This window comes from Castanea sativa, chromosome 11 (assembly GCF_040712315.1).
Source record: "Castanea sativa cultivar Marrone di Chiusa Pesio chromosome 11, ASM4071231v1".
NCBI lineage: Eukaryota > Viridiplantae > Streptophyta > Magnoliopsida > Fagales > Fagaceae > Castanea > Castanea sativa.
Window position 1 is genome coordinate 56,806,236 of NC_134023.1, and position 19,041 is coordinate 56,825,276.

The 19,041-nt window shown below is 34.3% G+C and overlaps 2 protein-coding genes across 2 annotated transcripts; both read right to left on the bottom strand.

The window, feature by feature from the left end:
* Positions 1–2,073: 2,073 nt before the first annotated feature.
* On the bottom strand, positions 2,074–6,989 carry LOC142615729 (protein ELC-like). The gene is made up of 2 exons (XM_075788522.1): positions 5,549–6,989; positions 2,074–2,402 (listed from the first exon to the last, which is right to left on the bottom strand). Exon 1 carries the CDS (start codon positions 6,776–6,778, stop codon positions 5,573–5,575), a length of 1,206 nt encoding a protein of 401 aa, XP_075644637.1. The 5' UTR covers positions 6,779–6,989; the 3' UTR covers positions 2,074–2,402; positions 5,549–5,572.
* Positions 6,990–9,627: 2,638 nt separating this feature from the next.
* LOC142617327 (uncharacterized) lies at positions 9,628–13,289 on the bottom strand. Its single transcript, XM_075790120.1, has 2 exons — positions 13,104–13,289; positions 9,628–11,691 (listed from the first exon to the last, which is right to left on the bottom strand). The coding sequence occupies exon 2, from the start codon at positions 11,659–11,661 to the stop codon at positions 9,751–9,753; it is 1,911 nt and encodes a 636-aa protein (XP_075646235.1). The 5' UTR covers positions 11,662–11,691; positions 13,104–13,289; the 3' UTR covers positions 9,628–9,750.
* Positions 13,290–19,041: the final 5,752 nt, after the last annotated feature.

Genomic DNA, 19,041 nt, shown 5'->3' on the forward strand with positions numbered 1-19,041 from the left:
TGTTGATGTTTTCTAGAAACTAAGTCATTTTTAATATATATATATATATATATATATATATATATATATATATCTTATTTTTCTATATTTAATAACAACGTTAAATGAGTTGAAAAATAATTATTTAATTTCTTTTATTTTAGCTTGTTATGTCTAAAATTAAGTCATATTTTTTATATTGACAAAAAATAGTATTCATTTGACTCTTTTTTCTTTTTTTTTTTAATGTTACGAAACATTAAAAAATATAAAAAATTATCTTTACATATTATTTTTCATTCAAACATAGCGTAAAGAAGGAAAAGTCTAAAAGTCTCTCCACTGTGAATGACTGAATGTTTCACAGATTGTTTGCACACCCTTCCAAATGTTATTGTGTTGTGGTGAGTTTAAGTTGTACTTTCTCGAACGTTATATGTAATTCAGTAATTGAGAATCTGTGATGTGAAAATTTTGTTGAATATATTTTTTATCTATTTGGTCAAGTTTGGTCCGTTTGGTCTGGTTCAATCTGTTTCGGTCCATTTTAATGAAAGTTAAGACATTTTGCATCTGAATTTTGGACTCCTCATCTGCCCAACAGCACAATCGGCTAAAGTTCCGCATTAGATCCAACTCACTAACATTTGAGTGATGATGATACACAATGGTTTTCGGAGTAGTTAATATTAGATCATGCTTCTTTCATTAGCATTAGCATTGAATGATGATGCACAACGGTTGATCCCAACGCTCAAATATCATGGATATGATTTGGTTGCCAGATACTACTTCTAGAGTCCGCATGTTTTTTTTCATTTTTATAAGGGTTGTGTTAATGAACACCGTAAGGTGCCCGTTAACATTAACTTTTTGCAACATTGTTTTTACTTTTTACAATTTTTTGTCATTTTTGACATTTTTTTTAAAATCCTATTAAAGTTTCCATTAAGTTTCCACATTAAGAAGCATAAGAAATTTCTGCCACATTAAGTTTCCATTGAAGTGAAGAATAATTTAACAGACAAGGAATAAAAGGAACCAAAGAAAAAGATGTAAAGAGTCTCTCCCACTGACACTGGAATCACAAAGTATATAACACTTGGAATTCCAATATCCCATAAGACAAGCATAAACAAACTCAACTACTAAATGCTTGCAATTTACTGTGAGAAGAGACAAATGAAAGCATGAGTTTTCTTGCACTATATAGAAGGTGAATCCTGATCAGCCATACTAGCATCCTGAACCCACATCATAAACCTAGTTCTTAGTTCTTTGATGGTTTTCAGTACAATCATCTGCACCTTTTCAACTATGGCACACAAAAAGCATGTATAGCAACTTAACTGAGCTACTTTGGTTTTTGGCCAAATGTTAGCTAACAGAAGAAGCAAATGCTTTGTCACTAGAGCAACTACTAACAACAGTAGTTAAACGGTATCAAAAAATCTGACAACAGTAATTGGTAGTATCCATACATCATCCCTAGTATTAGGCTTGGTTTGGAGAGCTGAACCGGTCCAGCGTTTAACGTTTCAGCTTCTTCTTTTTTCTTTTTTTTCCTGTGCACGGGTTTCAACCAGGGACATTGGATACTGTTCAGCACTGTGTGAGTACTGTTCATAAACAGTACATGCACTTTTCAGCCAACTTTTAATTAAAAATGGAATCGCAGTACTATTTACACATTTAAAAATTATTTTGCTACAGTGTTTTCAATTTTCAGATATATCCAAACGAACCCTTAGTCTCTTCATACCCACAGTCCCAGACTATAAGCATTCTATGAGGAAAAAGGGTCAAACAAAACCTCATTCGATAGTTCTAGATACAATCATCCATTATGTTGATTCAGTAATTGTGTTTATTTCTTAAGTAAGATGGTCTTTTAATTAATTAAATAGGTCAGCTGGGTATATGAAGAGAAGAGAATGCATCTATAAAAATTAAAAAGTGAAATACCAAATCCGTGTGATAATTGAACAGGAAGGGGAAGATTCAGCCAAGTTGCAATTCCAAACAACCGCACAGTGAAGCTAAGGCAAATGCTATTTTTAGGCTTAACATTGCCAAAATTATACAGAAGCGACAAGAATATAAAGAATATTTATTAATTTAACTAAAGCCTTAATCCCAATAAAATTGAGATCAGCTTTTTATGGATCTCAAATATACAAACCAATGAAAACAGACTTTTTTTTTTATCTAAGAAGGGATTGAAACTGAAAATTCCCTTGCAATAAGGTCATGTTTGTAATACATGATACACAAATTTCATTTGCGAAAGAAAATATGTACATAGTTATATATTCACATACTGTCATGTATTTTTGTGGATCAAGTACGTGGCACATAGAATATTTCTGGTCTTAGACGTCCAAGCCTTGCAGAACATTTCCAATGCAGCAATTAGAAGGCACCTACCAAATATTCAGATTCCAAAATATTTGTGTGAGTTAAATTAAGTAACAGCAAAAGTAAATGATTAATAATGTCATGTACCAGCAAAACTACAGAATTAATAACGATCATACAAGTATATGAAATCATCTCAAAATGGCTCTCTTAAAACTGTTAACAAGAGAATAGATTGTTGAAGTACAAAATATGATCTCCACCTTGTGGCCTCCTATGTTAGATTTTTAACATCCCTTTATCAAAAGAATTGCACAGTAACGACATCACTTTTTAACAGCAAAGTTTCTAGGCATACTTTGGTAACCTAGTTGAACACCAAGACAGTGTGAACTCTTTATAGAATAATGCACACAGCAGCAGTTTCAGATTGTCAAGATGAGCAAGGCTGGGTTCATAAACCTTTGGCCATTCAGTTCAGATAGAAATCAACTCTGAGTTAACAAGACCAAAATTCCATGCAGCAGTAGAGACTGCCAGACAATAAATAAACTAAATAATAAGCTCACAACACACTAAATTTTTTTTTTATAAGCTCACAACACACTAATTACAACATATTCCAGCCACCTCTACCTTTACTCCCTCATCTCCTCTCCCCCGCCAACTCACATTCAAACATACAGTTAAGTTGGATTAATGGTAGAACAAGGCTTATGTCAGTGTTGCATTCTACTAATAGTTCTTAAAATATAGTGGCTACTAATAGACTAATAAATCTCTAAACAATACCAACAACTGATTTCCAGATCCTAAAAGCAGAACAGATAAAAATTTCATCCTCTTGAATGACAATCAAATAGGTGCAGGATTACAGAACAAACTTGTTGAAAAGCTAGACATACATGGACTCTAAGATTTACAAAAAGAATTTTCCCTAAAAAGGATATTTGCACAAGTGAAAGATTCACCATTCATTTCCTTTGATATAAGGTGATCAAAATTTACATCAAAGGACTCATTTGTAAGACAATTCATATAATGAAGATATCTAATTTAATTGAATACAAACAAAGATCAATTCCTATTGCTTAAATCTTAATTACATGAGGTGACTGAAATGCAGAAAGTAGTACTGCTATATCCAATGGGAAGTTATCTTCAACAGAAAGATTAGCATATCAGGAATAGATTTTAGTAACTGAGATAAGTGCAATGACTCAAGGAAGAATCATCAGCATTATGCTTTGCACAATAAACTGGAGCATCTCAATGCAAAAGCCGAACCACAAAATCAATACTCCTTAGCAAGGTCACACATATATTAGAAGATTCTTTTTCTTTTTCTTTTTTTGGATAGGTTATTAGCTCACCTTCCGCCTTGCTCTTAAAAATAGAGTAGGAGCCATTTGAGCGAGGACTCATTGGCATCAAAAGATCATACAGTAAAGTACAGGTATAAGTACACTCACCAAGTTGTTTACTTATTTATAACAAAAACGGGGAACTTAAACTTATATATATATATATATATATATATATATATATATATATATATATATAAAATTGAGCAAATGCCAGAGATATCATCATCAATTGCTTTAATCAAAGAACTCAAACTGCAAACATATTACACTAGAGAATTCTATAAATTGAGAACAAACCAAACCAAAGAATTGTAACCAAACTCTGAAGCCCATCTTAACGAAATGACCTTATCTTAAATTCACAAGTAAAGAAAGATAACAAAAATTTGACATTAACCCATCAACTATTCCATCATATAATATGCATCAACCTGCACTTGTTTACCCTATTGATATATAAATAAATCTAAATAATAAGCTCACAATACACTAATTACAACATATTCCAACCACCCCTTCCTTTCCTCTCCCATCTCCTCTACCCTGTCAACTCACATTCAAACATACAGTTAAGTTGTATTAATGGTAGAACCGGGCTTATGTCAGTGTTCATCCTACTTATAGTTCTTATAATATAGTGGCTACTAATAGACTAAAATCTCTAAGCGACACCAACTGATGTCCAGATCCTAGAAAAGCAGAACAAATAAAAACATCAGCCTTTTGAATAACAACCTAGTAAGGTGCAGGATTACAGGACAGACTTGTTGAAAAGCTAGACATACATGGATTCTAAGATTTGTCAAATGACTTAAAATGAATTTTCCCTCAAAGGATATTATGTGCAAGTAACAGATTACCATTCATTTCCTTTGATATAAGGTGATCAAAATTTACATCAAAGGACTCATTTGTAAGACAATTCATATAATGAAGATATCTAATTTAATAGAATACCAACAAAGATCAATTCCTATTGCTTAAATCTTAAGCACATGGGGTGACTGAAATGCGGAAAGTAGTAACTTCTACATCCAATGGTAAGATATCTTCACCAGAAAGATTAGCATGTCAGGAAAAGATTCTAGTATCTGAAATAAGTGCAATGACTCATGGAAGAATCATCAGCATTATGCTTTGCACAATAAACCAGAGCATCTCAATGCAAAAGCCGAACCACAAAATCAATACTCCTTAACAAGGTCACATTTATTAGAAGAGGTTTGGCTTACCTCCAGTACTTTTTTAACCGGAATCTCATTTTGTTTTAATAAGAAACTGCCACCCACTACCACATCATTCTATCTCAAGGAGAGACTAACTACATGTCCAATTGGAAAGGTAAGGGAGATAAGCCAAACCCTATTAGAAGATTCTTTTTCTTTTTTTTGATACGTTAGTAGCTCAACTTCCACCTTGCTCTTAAAATTAGAGTAGGAGCCATTAGAGTGAGGACTGATTGGCATCAAGAGATCATCTAAAAGAACATGTATAAGTACACTCACCAAGTTGATAACTTATTTATAAATAAAAAACAGGAAACTCAAACTAAAAACATATTACACCAGGAAATACTCCTCAGTACACAAATTGAGAACTAACCAAACCAAACAATTGCAACTAAGCTCTGAAACCCATCTTAACCGAAACGACCTTATCTTAAATTCACAAGTAAATATAGATAACATAACAAAATTTTGACATTGACCCATCAATTATTCCATCATATCATATCCAAAAACCTATATTTGCGTACATACATATCATTAAGTACAATCTAAAAATCAATTTTTGAAAAACAAATTTTCACATGACCTTAAAACTATAAGACTTTTCCAACTTACAATGCAGCGTGTAGCAAATCAAAATCAAGCTCGAACACGCGGCAAAGCATCAGGCTCCCCACCATAGTGCGAAATCCGGGCAGCCATATTAGCCACCTGAGACTGCATTTGCGCAGCCCTGACTTTCGTCGCGGTGGCCCGATGAAAGAACTGCTCGCGTGACAAGAGCCTCACATTCCTCAAGTACTGATCGAAAGGCACCGCGCCTTCCTGCGCCGCCTTGTCGAGGGCGTACACGGCGTCCTCGAGCGCCAAATCCGCCGCCGTGCAATCCATCATCTGCTTCGACAACGCGTCCATACACTCGAACGCGTCGTCCACATCCACGTCACTCTCTCCGAAGCTACGCACCTTCGCTTCGTTCTCTCTCAACCAAGCTTCGAGAATATCCGCATTCATCAGAACCATCTGCAACTGCTGCTCCAACCCTTCCTTCTCGTCGTGCATTTCCTTCACGGCTTTCCTCAGCTGCTCCTCCCGGTGCCGGAGCACCGCCTGCGCGTTGAACATCCCTTCCATCTCCGCCTCACGCGCTTTCCTCATCGAAACAACCTCGCCGTGCACCGCCTCGACGAGCTTGTTCACCGCATTCCTCTTGAACACCTCCGACGGATCCTCCGTCTGCACCGCCGCCGCGGCGGCGGCGGCGCCGTAAGGAGAAGCCGGGTAGGACCGCGGCGGAGGAATCGCAGGGCGCGTGTAAGCCGCCGCCGGCGCGTGAGTGGGGGTATAAGGGTTGAAATTAGGGCTAGGGTTAGGGTTCGGCCGGCGCTGCGAGTACAGCGGCGGATCGCGGCCGAAATGGAGGCTGAGATTCCGGGCGAGGTCGACGAGGTTGGAGCTCGGGTAGATCCAATTCTGGAGGTAAGGGATTGACACGAGGCCCGAAGGGTTGACGTGAGGGTGAGGGCGCTTGATGATCATGTCGCGCGTGGGGTTGACGTAGACGCAGGGCGCGTGGCGGGGGTAGGACTCCATGAGCCAGACAATGATCGGGATGTTGTAGGTGACGGACTGGAAGGAAACCGGGATGGTGCCTTCGGCCTGGAGGAGGTTGACGGAGCGGCCGTCGTTGTGGGTGAAGGTGGCGGTTTTGGGGTCGAGAGATGGGTATGCGGAGGTTAAAGAGACGAGGTGCTGGCGGATTAGCCATTTGGTGTCTTCGGAGTATGGGAGAGCGGAAGGCCCGCGTTGGGAGAGGACGGAGCTTAGGAATTGTTGGGTCTCCATTTTCTGTTGTTGGTGGTGTTGTGTATGGGTTTTGCGAGGGATGTTCAGACCTTTAAAAATATGAGAAGAAATGGGGATTTTGTTGATGGGGAAATTTTTTTTTTTTTTTTTTGTGCTTCCTAAGGAAGGTTTGAGATTTATGCGTGTCACGGTGTCAGCATTGTTGTTTGTTTCACAAGAAAGTGGTAAAGAAGTAGTGGGCTTTCGTTTTTGGTCTATCTATGAATTGGTGAGGAAGTTTTATACTTTATACACACAAAAAAAATATATAAATAAACTAGCCTCCTCACTCCACACATGTGATATGATTCTCTTTTTTATTTTTAATGGAATTTTTTAACCAAAATTTAGGATTTGAAATAGCGTAAACTGCTGTGTTTAGTATGTACTAATTTTAGGAAAAAAAATTGTATCAAGTGTGCTAATTTTTAAGGAAAAATGATTATCTAATTACATTAAGGGTACTTTTGACATTTTTTGAAGTTATAATTATCTTTTTTTAATCTTCTTAATATATAGAGATAATACAAAAAATTTCATTAACTAATAAGAACTGGTCAACTCAACTGTAATAAAAAATGTTGTTAATTTTTTTTTTTTTTTATGTAACATTGTTTATGCATTCGAGCTAGTTTCTAAGTCTGACAAAGGCAAGAATAAAAATTAGGCTGTAAAAAGGTGGCAATTCATGTTGAGATGTTGTGTTGATTAATTGAAAATGCATAGATCAGCCCTAACATGACTGATTTTTCCCTTATTTTTTTGAGTTAAAGGATTAGGGACTTGAGTTTCAATGCAAAAGTTACGGATACAATCGTTGAAATTCTTTAATTCTTCAATTATTTTTTAGAATTCATATTTCTATTAGATAAAAGTGACATTTTTAAATATAAATATGGTCATTTTTGAGTTGATTGCAATATAGAATTGGTCCATTTAAAATGGTGTTAAAGCATGTCCATCGACTTTGACATGAACCAATTTATACTAAACACTAACCCACAGAAAAAAAGGATATCCTATTTGTGAGTCATTTCAAACATTGTTACCCCACCATTGGGGTTCCATTTTGTTGTTTGGGTACCATTAAAAAATAAAAATAGAGAGAAGGGAATTTTTTTTGCTTCCTAAAGAAGTTTTGAGATCTATGTATGTACGTGTGTTGTTTGTTTCATAAGGGGTGCGTGGTGGTACCGTAGTGGACTTCCTTTTTTGGTTTATGAATTGGTGAGAAAGTCTATATACAAAACAAAACAAAATAAATAAAATGAGGTAAAAAAGTAATATTGATGATCAATTTAGATAAGAACATGTAAAAGCTAGCTAATTCAACTATTGGATCTGGTGCGAGATAGTCTAGTTTTTGATCCCGACAAAGGCAAGAGTAAAAATTTCAGTTAAAAAAGGGTGGCAATTCATGCTGGGAGGTCATGTTTATGTGTTCAAAAAAATGTCTTAACCATAACATAGCCATTTTAATAATTGTGTCAACATCTCAATACAACTTTTTTATTAGCTAGTTGACACAACAAAACCTATTTCAACTCATTTAGTACACGGTCTAAGAAAATAAGATGACAATAGAGTTTTGTTTTCATTGTTTTGAGTAAAAAAGTTCAGGAATTTAGAGTTTCAAACTCTCATTACAAAAGTTATCAATATAACCATTGAAATTCTTTCATTCTTCAATTATACTTAGAATTCAAATTTCTATTAAATAAAAATATTTATTTATTTATATGAATTAGGTTATTTTGGATGATTACAACACAAAATCAATCAATTTAAAATCGTGTTAAAGCATGTCCATCCATTATGACATGAACCAATATATACTAAATACTAACCCGCAAAAATTCGTATCATATTTGTAGGTTATGTCAAGCATTGTCACCATGCTGAAATTGATGATATATATATATATATATATATATATATATATATATATATGTATATTATAGACTGGTATGATGGTATCCATACCTCATGCCTGCTCGACTAAAATTCCTGGCTTGCTGCACCTAGTACGCCAGCATCGTTTTAATAGTAAGCACTAATCAATAAGAAGTATTTGTCAATGGAGTAATTTAAAGAGAAAACAACCTATAGCATACTTAAACATCTTTTCATGTGGCCCTTAAGTTGTTATACTACAATTTAGTTTACATTATAGTGGTTGATTGATATTGATTGGTAATCTTCTATGTTCAACGCTTAATTTACGCGGGTATACATCAATATAAATGCACTTCCAAAAAAAATATGAAGAACTAGTAATTTGTTATGCACTGATTGAAGCTTAGACTGAAAATCGATAGAAGAGTGCACAGGCTACTAGTTAATAGTTATACAAGAGGAAACAGGTATACTAGCGTTATGGATACTATCCTGGTACTCACAGATCCTTGCATAAACTACAACCTGGTGAAGATTAAATGCCGGGAGAGGAAGGGAGAGGTTCTATTTCTATGAAACTTTTATTTAAATGCAATTACGTCTTAAATTCTGAGATCAACTTTGGCCTTTTAGTTCAAATATACTTCAATTCAAAGCAATTCTCACAATTCAAAAGCAGGATTGTAACCTTCAATCATCAGAAGTTTTTAGCGAAGGATTAAACACACACAGCATTTACCACGGCATTTTGGGGGGTGGGGGGTGAGGCGGGCATGTGACAAAAACCAAAGTAGAAGAACCATGGATGCCCTTGTTTGGCAGACGAAAAACTATGTAATAGTCACCTCTCTCGTGTTACCTGGGTTGAAAGTGTAGTGCATATATGAAACTAATGCAAAGGTATCTAAATGAATTGAAAAGGTGAAAAAAGAAAGAAGTGAGAAACCAAATAATAAGCCAGAAACTAGCAGATGCATTTTCATTAGTAAACCAGAAACAACCATCAACACAGCCATCCCAAACCAACCACATCTGTCTACATTTTCTCCTTTTGCTCCAAAGTCATATTCCTAGTCCTAAGGAGATGGAGAAGAAACAAACTGCCTGGGTGCACTGAAGATGTCCTTGCCTGCAAAGGGAGATGTCCACTCATTCAAACCAGCAGAAGATGATGTTTCTGTAGCCACTCCACCATCCGATATGAATTTGCCATTTGTATTGCCCAGTCTCATGCCTGAACTATTCCTCAAAAATGAAGAAAGCCCCAGCCATAGTCCATTTGATTTGGCAGATGAAGGGTAATCCAAAGTCCAATCTATACTGGTATAGTCCAACTCAGGCATTAACCCCCCTGTATTCCAATCCACATGTGCAGGTGAGCCAAATGTTCCTGCTGAACCCTGACCAGAAAACAGCCCGAGGGAGGATGGAACTGTAAGTGAATGTGCAGATGCACCCATTGTGTTCCATGAACCTCGAGGCTCAGAAGGAACTGAGTGTGAAGGTGAAGATGCACCCATTGTGCTCCATGAGCCCCCCAAGCCAGCTGATGTGGAATCCACTGGCCCAAACATGAATGGATATTCTTTATAAGGAGCTTGATGGTAGAACTGCTCTGATCGCTGATTTTCCGGACCAAAGCTCCCTGCACTCTGATTTTGCATGAATTTCCCATTTGACCTTATGTTGTCAACACCTGGAACACTGCTTGCATACCATGGAACTGCTCCTGATGCTGACGCACTAATGCTAGAAACAGGGTTTTGCTTGGCATTTATGGACTGGGGGCGCTGCATCACAACCACTGGCTCCCTCACTGCTCCTTGCTGTATTATTCTTCCATCATTTCCAACAACACCAAGTCGTGCCTCCACTTTTGCTGATGGAGGTGCTACTTGCATAGGTGGTGCCAAATTCAATGGAGCAGAAGGGTTTGCTCCCATAGCAAGCCACCTCTTCTCTGCCAGTGCCTTCAGATGATTTGCCTTTAAAATCTGTAGGTTCCTATTCCCAGGTTCTGAAAATGCTGGCACTGCCATAGCTGTCTGGGGGTAGTTATAATCCCTTTCAATTCTTCTTTGCTGTATTGTAACTGAAGCTACAGGCATTTCTTGTGGTCTTATCAGGTTCCTTGTTCCAGCCGTTTCCTCTGGCTTTGACATAGTAGCATGCTGTTCCTGCTTCTGTGTTCTCAATGTATCTTCTGCCTTATCAAGATCACCTTCAGAAGTAACAACAGCTCTTTCAACCTCTTGCTTTGAGCATTTGTATCTCACCTCTAATGCTGAAATCCGAGCAAGCTCTTCACTAATATCAATCTTCAAATTGGCCTGATTCCCAAGGTTCGTATTATCATTTTGGTGATTTTCTTCTTCATTTCTCTCAAAAAGCCAGGTGACTGATTCCTCTACCTTGCCCTCATTCAACATCAGAGCCAACGTTGCCCGTTCAGAAGGGAACCCCATTGCCACAAGCTGCTGAGATAGTGCTTCCAGCTTTCTTGACATGAGATAGCCATTGCAACGGTCATGCAACTCTTGTGCCCGCCTTTCTCTCTGCCGCTGGTGCTTCCTCTCATTTTTCAGACGGATCTTCTCTCGTCTGTCATTGTCAGAACCAGGTACTGCCTCTTGCCGTGGGGTAGAATGAGCTATTTTATCTTTTGGGTCTTCAGACTCACCAGAGCAGCTGCCATTGTTGGAGATTGAGTCATACTCCGATACCGTTCCATGAGGGCTACTAGAATGTTCATCTGTATCATCTATATTACAATAACGACCATTGTCATGAAAAGGTGGCGAAGTGGCAGCAGATGATGTTTCAATGGAATGGAATGTTCCAGAGACTGGATTGTAAGCACTTGCTGGATTACCACCCCCAGTGTTGCTAGATCCAGAAGGCTTAGAAGAAGTCTTCTGTTGTTCCTTGGTTGCCCCTGCAGAGGGCTTACTCTTGGATTTAGACTTGGATTTTGATGCTGGAGACATCTTTCTGGTTCAAACGAGCCAAAAATGTTACTGCAACAATTATAAGAAAAATTATTTTTTTAGCATTAGAAAAAAAATATATGCAGCTAATCCATATGAAACTACATCATATTGATTAAAATAAAATGTGATCAGAGATTTTTAAGCTGATATAATTCAAAAACAGAAACCCTTGGCCTTGCATCTTCTAATTCACACTTAAATAAATTAAGGATGCAAACCAACCATAAAGAAATCTTTCATTAAAAAGTTTGTGGTTCTTATACGGAAACTTCTTATAGCACAACTGTCAAGAAACCTCATTGTTCTCATGCACGCAAAAGTAATATAAGGGAAAATATTCAACATTCCACTCATTTTTTTCCTCTTATCTTTACAAAATATATAGAGTTGAAAGAGGAACAGGAGGTATCATCCCACAAACCAACCAATTATAAACATCAATTTTCGGATAGAAGAATTATCTCCAAACTTCTTAACTCTTATAATGAAAATTTTGGCTAGAATTCCCCACTTCATTCAAATTGAATTAGGAGATTAAACCTGAGCCCTAATGTCAAATACACAACTTAGGCACACATACAAGATTAAACCCGAGCCCTAATTTTCAATCCCTTACTGATGGGGATAAATTATTCATTTGGTCCAATTCCATTGGTATAAACATTAATATCATATTTTCCCGCAACAAACGTTAGCCCCTTACTATTATGTATATATCATCTACACATACCCCAAAAGAGTTCTTCACAATTATCGAAATAATAATCGATAAACAATGTGCAAGAATAGTTAGTCCACCAAACTGCCAAACATCACCAAGATGAACCCAATAAAATGGTTTTCTTCAAAATTAATATCTAAATCTTTAAAATGAAATGCCACGCTCATAATTGTCCCAAAAACCACAAGCCCACAATTCCACTCACCAATTCACAATTGATACACACATGCAACACCAACAAATCACAAGACAAAAAACCACCACAACAAACAAAAACATAAGACCCCAATTCCTAGAAATCATAACTAAATCCTAGAAAATGAATTGAAACAAATCCCAGAAAATGAAAATGGAAAATACAACCAATTCAGAACACACCCACATTCCAAAAAACATATAAATCAACTTCACAAACCCACATAACAAACAAATAAATCATATAACAAGCAAAAACCCATTATAAAAAATCCAAAAACCAGATAGACAGTGAAATGAAAATGAAAACCCAGAACCTAAAGATCTTCAAAATTTGTTCTTTTTTATTATAAAAAATCAAAGATCAACAAAAACAAAAAACACCCTTTAAGAAATACCCAAATACCCAAATCAAAAAAACACAAATCAAGTCTAAAAAATGATAATCACACTCATTGTTGTCAAAAAAAAAAAAAAACGAAAAGATCTAGGCAGAGAGAAGAAATGGGATCTGAGAGCTGACCTTGTGAAGGAAGAAGAAGATGTGAGAGAGAGAGAGATCGATTTGTGATGGTGATCGGTGATCGGTGATCGATGATGATGATGATGACGACGAGGTCGTGTCTCTTTGTTTGTCTCTACTTTTTTTTTTTTTTTTTTTTTGCTCTTTCTTCTTTTATTGCTCGCTGTTTTCGTTTTTTCTGTTTCACTTTTTCCCTGTTTTTGCTTTGGTTTTGTTTATTCTGTTTTTTTAATTTTTTAATTTGTTTTATTTTTTTAATATTCTAGCTGTCAGTCTGGCCAAACAGAAAATATTGAAAATTGGTTTAGTTTTCTGTACTGTACTATCAAGAATTAGGCCAGATTCTATCACCCAAAAAATATATATATATATATATATATTAGGCCAGAATTTTATTTTATTTTATTTTATAAAATTAGGCCAGATTTAACTACTTTTTTACTTGGTTTCAAAAAACAAAAACAAAAAACTACTTTTATTTTATTTTATTTTATTTTATTTGAGTAAGGTACAAACTTTTTTACAACAAAATTTACAAACGGTTGATGTGATGAGTAGTTATTAGTAAATAAAAAAATGTCGTTGTTAATTGTAGGCTTAAATGAAAACCAATAAAAAGTTGGCAACATTATTAGTTTGTAAAAATATTGTAAAATAGTTTGTGAATATAGCATTTTTTTTTTTAATTTTGTATTTTTTGTTTCAGAGGTTTTATGATTTGCCTAAAATAAGAATTATGGTTTATCTAAAAACAAAAAATATTACATTTACAACATTTTTATAATATTTTTACAATGAATCTTAAATTGCAAGTTATTATGGGCTATTGCTGCTACATAATAAAGTAATTTCTTTCAAATTAAAAATTTATAATAATCTAACACTTAGAATTTATTGTCAAAATAGTGTAAAAATGTTATCTACGCAATATATTTATAAAAGGATTTTGGTTTTTCTTTTGTTCTTTTTTTTTCAAATATTAAAAATAAATTTTTATATATAAAAAAATCTTTGTCTTTCTGTGGGGACAGCTGTTAACGGGAAAGTAGACACGTATTAAGAGACTGTTGAAATCCCGGGAGTTCCGTACTGCCGCCGATTGAAACTGTCCTCCAAAAGTTGTGTGCATTTGTTTTGTTTTGCCAGTAATGTCCTTTTAACTCCTTATTCATTTCTAACTTTTACTCAAAAAATAAAAATAGATAAAATGTCCTTATTCATCGAGATTGATGAAGTTTGTTGACACGCATAATAATTATTATTATTTTAAAGATTAACTCCTCAGCAAAAAAGAAAAAAAAAATTATCTCAAACTTTTCACTCAAAGGGCAAAAAAAAAAACTCGAACTCCCGAATATATATTTTCCAATATTGATTCAAAAGTATAGATATTATGTGTATGGTATATTTTCCCCAAAAGAAAATTATGAGTATTTAGTGATATCAATGTGTATTAAATTACTTTACTTATTAAATTATTTTAACAAGTCACACTATTTTTAAATAATTAGACAAATTTTTATTTTAAAATCGAGTTGGAGGAAATTAGGAAACTTCCTCTAACCTATCAAGTGATAAGTCAAATAAGCATCAATGTATACTTGTAATCATACGATGTACTTTGCAGTTTTCTAACTTGTTTATATAATTTAATAAATTATGTAATTTAACATGCATTGGATTGACTTGTGAATAGTCGCGTAATAAATTGTATGAGATTACTTAAAAGAGAAAACTTTATCGTTATTTTTATATATCAATGCATGAACAAATTATGGTTGTAAGTCAATGAACATAACCAATAACGGATAAATGTTAAATGTACAAAGGTAAAATTTATATCTTTTTTGTAGTTTTGTTGTATATTGTATGTTTCTTTTAGGTTTTTTTAATATTATTTATTGGTATTCATCATGTCTTGAATTCATGACCTTACTCTCCACTAGCAATTGATCATTTATGGTAAAATATATAGGGAAAAAAAAAGAGTCACCATTATGTTACCCTTCCAATATGGTACTATGTTACCCTTCCAATATGGTACTAGATTATCTAGTCACCATAATTACCATGGCCATTATGTGACCTTAGTCCTACCACCACCACCAAATACTCTCTCTTGAGTTTGAGTTTCATATCTACTCCATTATTGCCTTTGAGAAGTATTTATTATAATGTTACTTTCCACTTCCATTATCATATACGTAGTTAGACAATTGTTATATAAAATAACATGAATAATTACAAATATTGTGTTGTTTAGAACTTTGAATACTTCAACTTTTCAAGAACTTACACCAAACTTTTGTATGGTTTAATTGTTTTGATTTTTTTAGTGAAAGGTTTAATTGGTGTGAATTAATTAATAGCCATTAATATATTTTTTTCATCCAAGTTTACAAAAATTAATAGAAAATAATAATATTTCTCCCTTCAAAAACAAAAAGTATTCCAAGAGCCTCCACAGTCAAACCCATAGGCATAGTTCACAGTTCACACTAACCATTTCACAGTTCACACCCATATTCGGCCTAGAAATGGGCCAACTGGCCCAACTAATACCACACACCGATACCCAATTGTGAGTTGTAATCCTCAACCATCGCCTAACAATCCAAAGATCCAAAATCAAGGTGCATTGTCACCCTCAAAAGCTTACACTACTTGACCAGTTGTCATGTCATTTTAATAACAAAAAACAAAAAAAAAGAGAGATTATTTTACTTTTTTTACCTTTGAAAAATGTTCTATTTACGATATTTTTACAATACTTTTTATTTATAGGTTTAAATTAAAATTAATAACAACCTTTTATAGAGAATTTGTTACGAAAATGTTGTAAAAATGTTATAGATGTAACACTTATCTTCTATTTTTTGAGCTTCTTTAATTTTTTTAATTAACAATAAAATACACCTAATTTTATACCTAATTTTACACAATGATAAGGTGTCAAGTTTTGATGACAGCATCATCAAAGTATTTTTTACTCTTCTTTTTTGTTGCTAAAGTTTGAGTAGTTTTTACTTTGGTCCAATAGTATTTTTATCGTACACCAATTACAATTTATTATCTTAACATGTTCTTAAAATTCAATAATTTTAGTTAAAAGTTTTATAACTCGTCTCGTTGACATCGAATAAACTCTTTAGTCCAAGCGGTACCTCTTATACACTAAAGTGCAAGGGGTCCAAAGGGGGGTTGGGTCGAGTTGCAAGGGTAGTGAATTTTCTAACCATTTCAAAAATGAAAAAATGTTGACACTTTTTAGTGTTTCTAGCCCACATATCCATGGTTCAAATCCCTCCTTACTCACTTATTGAATAATCAAAGAAAAAAAAATCAATAATATTAGAGACACAATAAAGTTCGCATTTGTGACTAGTTTGTAATGGTAGGTTAAAAAATATTGTCGGAGGTGGGACTATGTAAGAAACGATAAAAACTTACCAATAATATTGTGTGGTTTAGACCTATCTTTGATCAATAAACATGGTAAATCGGCCATTATTTACTATCTGATTAATACACCTATCTTTCAAGTATAATTTTAAACTACAAAAACTTGCATTTTAAATATCTGATCGATAACCTAGTTATTAATATTTGATTGTCTTGAAATTTTGCAAGTAATGAGAATTGAGAATAAACGAAGATAATGTAATTTGTAGGTAAGTTCAATGACCTTGAAAACCATTTGCATAATCAATGTGATATGTCAATGCTCGAGCCATCAACCTCGATTACACGAGAGTTCCATGAACAATCCTTTGCAGGATTGAATTATTTTAATAGTGGAAATGTCATGAAGTGCAAATCACGATCCATTATGAAAGCTCAAATAGTGTGAAACACTATAGCTTATTTAGACCCCCAAATTAAAAATTACGGTTAGATTACTTTTACTGTACTTAACTAAGTGCGGAAAAAGAGTAAGTGTGACCCAATAAAACCGGATCTACTCTCTAAAGCATAAGCGCATATAATAAATAGTAAATGTAAAGCTTAAAGAGTAAGGGAAGAGAGATGCAAATACAAAATAATACTAAGATATGTTATTGAAGAGGAAATCGACAAACTCTGCGAAAAACCTCTATGTGGCCCTCTAAACTGAATCGATCTACTAGTGAATAAAGTTGGAGTGCAAAGATATCAAAAAGACACTCTAAGCCTAATCTACCAAATGTACTTGAACCTTCCGAGTTCTAGCTACCAATGAACTTCGCTGAGCCATGTCTTCACTAGTTATTCGGATCCCACAATTAACTCCAAATTACATCCTCCAATCAATGGCTTCTTCTAATGCTTCCCACATGCACCAAAACTTCTCTCAATACTTAGATTGGGTGAGGTAAGTGTTTGGGTTAAGAACCTCTCAAGGATTTGTAATTGAAGAAGTAGGAATAGAGGAAAACTAAGAGAAATTGTGTAGATGATTATGGGTTCACAACCTTTAACTCTCATGTGCGTTGCTAGGGTTTTCTCTCTAAAAGACTCCTTACAATTTTGTGGGTAATGTGGACTTATATAGTATGGGTATAGAAATGAGGAAAGCACTCTTTAAAACTATCCAAGCAAAGAGTTTTGCGGGTCACTCGAGGGTTAGCCAAGTCGCGAAGTGACTCACAAAATACAGCCTGGAAAGACTTTTCATATTCCATCATGCGCTTCTCCCGTGACCTGTCGTGGGTTGTCCACTTGCGAGTTAGTCGCGAGCAAGTCGCGAACTTCACGGTCTTCACAATTCTTTACCAAACTCTCATACTCAATCTTTACATTAAATCCCACAAACATACAGGGAAAAGATTGACAAAATACAATCAAATTTGACATGGAATTAAAGCTAACAAAATATAGTTGAAAGACACAACTTTACAATCTCTTCATTTGGCTATTCTGTGACAAAAATGTGAGTTTGGGAACAGAGGCAAAACTCATTCACACTTAAATCTAAAACCTGTGAAGAACTTGTACCATATATACTTGTAACTTGAAACACTTGCACATAACAAACAAGTTCATTAATTAAGCTTGAGACAAGTAGAAATCAAGGCATGTATATAAAACAAGTAAAATGCGATCGCGATCGAGTAAAAACCAATTGAAATATAAACATATAGCACAACTTGGTTAAATTAAAATTAATTACATGTCAAAATCCTATTGGATAAGCTTGAAACAATTATGTGAATACATGTCCTTGATCTTTTCAATATTAATGGATTTAATAAACATTTTACAAAATAGTTAAATTAAATATCTTAATTTTGGAAAGATTGGGTCTTGCTTTTGTGCTAAGGTCTGCCAAGATGCTTAGTACAATGAAACAATAATTCTTAATTTAACTCAGAGATACTGGAACTCATTGCTGCTATTATATGCAGGTAACAATTTATTTCATTTTTTTCAATAAATATGAAGCATGATTGTTTTTATGTTCAATGAGCAAGATATAATCTTGCTAGGATAATTAGGGTCTCATGTATGCTTCTTCAATTAAAATTTAGGGATTTTATACATGCTAGTAATATGTTTTTAATTTTTAATTTGTTATATCTATGAGTAAAAGAAATATCTGTTCATAAAAAAAAAAGATAAAAATTAAACTTAATCTCAAAAATAATAGTTCTTAAGATCTTAGAATTCTATATTCTTTTTGTAAATATTTATGATGTAAAACTCAAAACATGCTTTCCACTTAAATTTTTATGTTTAATTCAATTTAATTTTAGTTCAATGTGATGTGATATGACTGTATATTATGCATGTTTCCATGTCTAAATTCAATTCAATTTTAATTCAATGTGATGCAAAATAGTGGTATATTTTATTTTTCTCTTCAAAATTCAAATTCAATATGATATTTGTATCTTTGCTTTATGACATGTTTGATGGAATATGTAAGTGGCCTCCATAGTCTAAAGATCAGTCTTATTGA